This window comes from Rhinopithecus roxellana, chromosome 10 (genome assembly GCF_007565055.1).
Source record: "Rhinopithecus roxellana isolate Shanxi Qingling chromosome 10, ASM756505v1, whole genome shotgun sequence".
Taxonomy (NCBI): domain Eukaryota; kingdom Metazoa; phylum Chordata; class Mammalia; order Primates; family Cercopithecidae; genus Rhinopithecus; species Rhinopithecus roxellana.
This window is the reverse complement of record NC_044558.1, coordinates 103,496,562-103,503,159: the sequence shown is the minus strand read 5'-3', so window position 1 is coordinate 103,503,159 and position 6,598 is coordinate 103,496,562. Positions and strand designations below refer to the sequence as shown.

At 46.3% G+C, this 6,598-nt stretch overlaps 1 protein-coding gene across 3 annotated transcripts in view; it reads left to right on the top strand.

Annotated features, from left to right (window-relative positions):
- Positions 1 to 636: 636 nt before the first annotated feature.
- Positions 637 to 6,598, top strand: part of SFSWAP (splicing factor SWAP) — a 96,068-nt gene continuing 90,106 nt past the window's right edge. Inside the window, exons 1-3 of one of the 3 annotated variants that reach the window (XM_010378563.2) lie at positions 637 to 995; positions 3,610 to 3,779; positions 4,358 to 4,489. In XM_010378563.2, coding sequence (XP_010376865.1) covers positions 778 to 995; positions 3,610 to 3,779; positions 4,358 to 4,489 — 520 coding nt within the window. In that variant the 5' untranslated portion in view covers positions 637 to 777. The remainder of the gene's footprint in view (positions 996 to 3,609; positions 3,780 to 4,357; positions 4,490 to 6,598) is intronic. The other 2 variants (XM_010378565.1, XM_010378564.2) reach the window with 2 other exon arrangements.

Below are 6,598 nucleotides of genomic sequence, written 5' to 3'. Positions count from 1 at the left end.
TCGCACCGCATCCGGGTGACCAGTCTCCAGACCCGCCAGACCACCTCCCCGCGACACGGGTCTCAGGTCTCCGAAATCTCGCCACCCGCGTGGCATCTGCGGTGCAGGGGCCTCTGCTGCCTCGGAAACCTTCAAAGGTGGGCGGGTGGGGGCCCAAGTCCCCCTAGGGATGAAGAAGGAAACGGGGCCAAGAAAAAGGACATCGCCGCCCTGGGCAGAGCACGCATGGCCCCAGGGACCCGGACATGGTGAGGGGCGCGGCAGCCCGGGCTGGACCCGAGGCCTCCGCACGCGCGGCAGGCGGCAGCCACCCACAAGGACTCGCCCGAGGCCTAGGGCGCGCGAGGCCCCTCCCTCCGACTCCGTCGCCGCCAGACTGGCCGCAGCGGAAGTCTGCGCCGCGGCCAGCGGAATCCCACGCCGCGCTTTCGTCACGTTCCTGACGGCTGCCCGATAAAACGAACATTAAAATTGCACTTTGCACTGAATACAGCAGCACCTATTGTGGCGGCGCATCTGAATGCGAAAATTAACACCAAAATATTTCCTAGCGGCCAAAAGAGCTTTGAGCCATGGCGAATCTGCCTGTCCGCTCGCCGGAAATGCGGGCCCTCCTGCCGGAAGCTGTCCCTCCACCATTTTGTGGCCCGCTATGGCGGCGGTGTTGAGGTTGGGTTCGGGTTGCGGGGCATTTGACTGAAGGGGTAGGCCAAGTGGAGGTATCAGGGACGTCGCGCGGCACAGAAGAGGACCAGCCTGGACGCCGGGGACGCTGTCATGTACGGCGCGGGCGGGGGCCGCGCCAAACCCGAGAGGAAAAGTGGCGCGAAGGAGGAGGCCGGGCCAGGCGGTGCCGGCGGTGGGGGCAGCCGAGTGGAGCTCTTGGTTTTCGGCTATGCCTGCAAGCTGTTCCGGGACGACGAGCGGGCCCTGGCTCAGGAACAGGGACAGCACCTCATCCCCTGGATGGGGGACCACAAGATCCTCATCGACAGGTCGGTTCCTCCCCCCACCCGTCGATCCTCCCCTTCCCTCACCCGCTTGATCTTGTCTGATGTTGACTTGACTGCAAGGACTGCAGAGAGTTTTCTGGAGCCAGCGGGGATCTGGGGGACACCCCCTCCCCTGTCCCCACCTCCTGCTGGTGTTCTGGTGGGGAGGGGGACGGTGAAACCTGCCCTAAGGCACTGGCTGGAATTGCGTGCCGCGTCCGTCTCCGGAGGGATCGTCTTTGGTCCCGCAGCCCCCTCGACCCCTCACCCTGTCGCTGGGCTGCAGTTGGCGATTCCGCGCGGTGAAAGCTGCCAGTGCCGGGGGTCTCTTTCTGAGCGCACCTGGGCCAGCCGCCCGGCGATGCCATAGGGTCGTGCGCTGCTTTTCTACTCGCCGCGCTCCCACTGCTCGGTGTACTGGGAGGGTAGCCTGGGAGGCGTGCCTTTATTCTTCCGAACCGCCGCTCACTGAGACCGTGGCTAGAAGTCTCTTTTGGACCCTGTGACTTAGCCTTAACCTGTGACGACCCCAGCGCCCTCAGTGGAGCGCCGGTCCTTTAACGGCATGACGTTTGACTTCCTGGTGATAATCCGACGAGTTCGACAGATTGAGGTAGTGAGCGAAGTTGCCCGTCAGTTGGCGGCCAGTTGACTTCGTGCGGACCCTGGCCTTGCCCTTGGAAGAGATAGTGTTCTTAGGGCTGGTTTCACTGTCTCTTAAAACCGAAGGGTGGAGCTGGGATAGAGATGCGTTGTTTCTTTTCAAATCAAACCTGCTTTAGGTCGTCACTCGAGGGTGTCTAGCCATTATGGGCAGTGGGGCCTGGGATTAGGGATTTCTAAAGGCGTTTGATTTGAAAAGGATAACATTACATGATGTAGGTGGTTTGCTCCCCTCTTTTTTCCCATTTTTTCAATCCCCCTTCCCCTCGTCTCTGGGTTTTGGGGTTGTTGTGGGGTGGTTTTTTTTCTTTTTTGCCTGTTCGGCTACTTCTGGGGCCCGGACTGAAAAGCTAACCATGACCAACCATTAAACTGTGGAATAGTCTCTCCACGTGAAGAAAGCCCATCGTTTGAGACCATTAAAACTGGATTCTTCAAAGCCCTGGAACATGACCGTAGGGATGACCTCTGAGCTGGCCAGAATGGACACATTAATGACCAAATAGGCCTTTTTCCATTCCTGACATTTCCACTTGGAATTAGAGCTAGAAAACAAGAACTGGTGAAGGGAGGGCCGCGGAATCAGATCATGTCTGGATCTGATTGCTCCGTGCTCTGCTCAAGCCTGCTGTGCCTTCACACCATGGTTTATATTGAATGTGTCACCGGAGTTATCAGGCTTGCTTTTCCAAAGTGTCACTTGTGATATTTATCATTAAAGTTTGGTAAGCAATGAAGTCTGAGCTCTTTGTACAGTTTTCCTGTCATTCTGTACATGATTTGAGTTAGGTCTTCCAAAACTGGTGGGGAGCAAACGCCGCACATGTACATGTGTAATATTTTTAATAATAATCTACATTTGTAAGTTAAGGAGGTTTACATCAAAGTCCAATTAATTTTGAAATTTAATAAAATGCAGTAACTTGACTACCCTGGAATTTTGGGCCTTTTTCTTGTAAATGTCTTTTTTGGTCTACATTAATATTTTTGGTTCCCATTACAAAAGTCAGCATTTAAAAAGTAAGCAGACTTTTGTTTGTTTCTCTACGTTTGTTTTTGAAACCCTAAATCTGAGTGTTTTAGGTAAAATTCACTGACTCACTCATGTATTATCTGACAGTTTTACACGTTGACAGCATCCTCATTGGATCCTTTATGTAACAAGCATAGCAGAAAGTGCTCCCATTGTTTGTTTGGCTAAATTACTGATCGGTCCATGCAAGAGAAACATGGAAGTGTCTTCATGTATGTTTCTTCCTGCGGGTATAAAGTTCAGAAAGAAATATTGATACCGTATCTTCTAATAGTTTTGCTCTGTTGCCAGTGAACCTCCTTAAACTGCATGTATATGTCACTGTTCCGATGTATGTGTGTCTCTCTATCACGTAACCCAGCACTTATTTCCTCAGCCAAGTGGCTAGGGGGCGAGCCTAGCCAAGATTTTACCTCCCATGGACGCAAGTTTCTTTGGTGAAGATCTCTCCTGAGAGTTCGGGACTAGCAGAAAGAAGCGAGGAAATTTCCGCCGTTTGGTTCTTACGGATAGGTATTTATGTATCTGGTTTGTGTGAATGTAAGCTATGATATTTAACTTTCCAGAAAAAAATAATAATTTTTTGCAAGTGGCATTGAATGGTTGACCAAACCATAATGGTAAGAACTGCCAGTGAAGTGGATACCATTTTTCCTAATAATGGATTGTTTGCCTTTAGTTATAAATGTTATCTTACTGTGGAAAGGAATTTAGACTTTGTTAAGATAACTTGAGTTTAAAAGTAGGTGAGATATGACTATCCAAATTAAATATAAACCTGGGAAGAGTTTTTATACTTGTTTTAATATTTTTATCTATTTTAATCGGTAAGTATGTGTGTATATATATATAAAAAACACACACACACACGCCAGTCTAGACGTTAATTTCCTTTTATTGACCAGCTTGTTCACATTACAGATATGATGGACGTGGTCACCTGCATGACCTTTCTGAGTACGATGCTGAGTATTCCACGTGGAACAGAGATTATCAGCTGTCTGAAGAGGAGGCGCGAATAGAGGCCCTGTGTGATGAAGAGAGGTATTTAGCCTTGCATACGGACTTGCTTGAGGAGGAGGCAAGGCAAGGTACTGCTCAAGACAAACTTACTTCAGCAACAAACTTTTTAAAATTTTTAAGTATTTAAAAATTTACTCCCATTCATTTTTTTATACTCACTCTTTCTGATATTATCTTGACAGTACCCAGTGGATTGGAAAAACAGGAGTCTTTGCGTTCTGAGAGGACCTCAGGATAGTTTATAAATAGAGCCACAAAGAATTTTCCCAGCTTTTGAGGGCAGACTGGGATTTGAAAAAAACAAAAACCAAACTCTTTAACTGTTCTTCTTTAACAGTATCGTATAAATAAAATTGATGTTCTTGTCTTTGCCGTAACAATCTTTAATACAGTTCTTAATCCCAAGATTTTCTCAGCAGGAAGAAATTTTCCACAAAAGACGTGTATTCAGCTGTCTGTGGGTAAACATGTACTGATAAAAGTACATATTGATAGATATAAAGTGTGAATTTTAAAAAATATTTTACCTCAAAAGGAGGTTGTAAAAAGTATGTTGTATGCTTTACTGATAGCTACAACTTTAGAAATAAAAGTTTTTCTCAGTAATTTTCTATTTTTGTTGATAAAATTCTCATTTTTATTCAAGAGGAAGAATACAAGCGATTGAGTGAAGCACTAGCAGAGGATGGGAGCTACAATGCCGTGGGGTTCACTTACGGTAGCGACTATTATGACCCGTCAGAGCCAACGGAGGAGGAGGAGCCTTCCAAACAGAGAGGTGAGTGGGAAGCTGCCTGGATTGCTGGTGTGGGGCTCCATGTGTACACACAGGCTGCATGCACCATGGTCAAGTCTGCAGAACACATCTCTGGCACTCATGATAACACCACTATGACCACAGGAGAAAACGGGAGTAAGTGGTATTCCTTCTTTTGGTAAAGCAAAGTTAAAAACTAGAACAGGAATGATTATTGGAGGTGGAAAGTGAATGCATTGGATCATTTATTTCTCATTGATTCGGGTAACAGAATTACTCACTCCAGATTATTTGTTTCTAGATTGTTAACGTGTTCATTAACGTCCTCAGGGACTCATTCTTCAGGCAGTGAAAGAATAGGTGTGAGCTGGGATACATTAACCTCACCGCCCTCTCACTAATCTGCTTCTCCATATCTCTCCACAACTGAGACAGTGACACATGCCCAGTGGAAGGACACAGTAAGTGAGTTACTACTCCCCAGAAAACAACACAGCTCTCTGGTAGCCTTGGTGCCACCTAGGACATATACTTATCACAATATTTTAAATTAAAGATTTGGAATTTATGCTTTTGTGGATTAACATGGGAAACTTTGAATACAAAAAATAGTGCTGCTGAAAAACCTGGGCTCATGTGGTGTAGACACAAATATCCTTAATCACTTCAGTAAGCGTTGAGGGCTCCACTACCACAGCACTGCATCATGGTCAGTCATTAGTTACCAATAATGGTAACATGAACCTGACACATTAAAGACGGATCACTATATTCAGGATGTTCTGTTTAAAAAGAAGGAGAACGTTAACTTAGAAACTGATTCAAACGTTTAGTTAAGTGGAATTACATCAAATGGAGATTTAGTTTTAGAGCTAATTTAATCTGTTATTCGGAACTTCATTGGTTTCTCCTTAAGTAACACTTTTTTGTTATCTTTTTAAATTTTTTTATTATAAAATACACAATAATTTAAAAAAGAGATGGGGTCTCACTGTGTTGCCCAAGCTAGTCTCAAACTCCTGAGCTCAAGTGATCCTACTGCCTTGGCCTCCAAAGCACTGGGATTACAGGCGTGAGCCACCACATCCAGCCAAGTAACACATCTTTTAACAAGTGTGAAGCAATTATAGCATTTTAGTATTAAAGCAAAATGAGGTCTGCCACTCCGTGCTGTGACTGCACTAGGGTTCTACCCATCGGCACTCTGGAATGATAGAATGTGGGGCAAACACACACACAGGCTTTCCTTTTGCCCTGCCTTTAGTCCTGCTCCTTACTTTGTGGGCACAAGAATTACTGTTGCACAGCTCTATTTTATGAGCTTTTAGAGAAACTTTCAAGTGTAATTGTAATTATACCGAGTTAAAGGCTAGTTAAGGTACTTAAGATTTTTTGCATTAACTTTCAAACCTACCCATCCCTCAGAAGTTACGATGCACTGGAAATGTTCTATCAGGTCTAAAAAGTAAACACCCATTTATTTATCCAGCATGAGCTCTCCTTCCTAGGGCTCTGGGTAGTTGTGCTTTCGCTGTCCTATCTCTAAGCCACACACATGAGTCCGACTTTCTATCTGTGGTGTTTTTATCCGAAGGAGGGAATAGATACTATAACCGCTTCACAAATAAAGAGTTGAAATACAGTCAGCTTATCGGGTCCACATCTGTGGATTCAACCAACCACAGATCTAAAATACTGGAAAGAAAATAACAAGTAAAGTTTTATTGGAACACAGCAATGCTCATTTGTTTACATATTGTCTGTTTCCACTTTCGCACTTCAACAGCAGAGTTGAAGAAATGAAACAGACCATATGGCCCACAAAACCAAAAATATTTATTGATACTGGCCGGGCGCAGTGGCTCAAGCCTGTAATCCCAGCACTTTGGGAGGCCGAGACGGGCGGATCACGAGGTCAGGAGTTCAAGACCATCCTGGCTAACACGGTGAAACCCTGTCTCTACTAAAAAATACAAAAAAACTAGCCGGGCGAGGTGGCTGGCGCCTGTAGTCCCAGCTACTTGGGAGGCTGAGGCAGGAGAATGGCGTAAACCCGGGAGGCGGAGCTTGCAGTGAGCTGAGATCTGGCCACTGCACTCCAGCTCGGGCGACAAAGCGAGACTCCGTCTC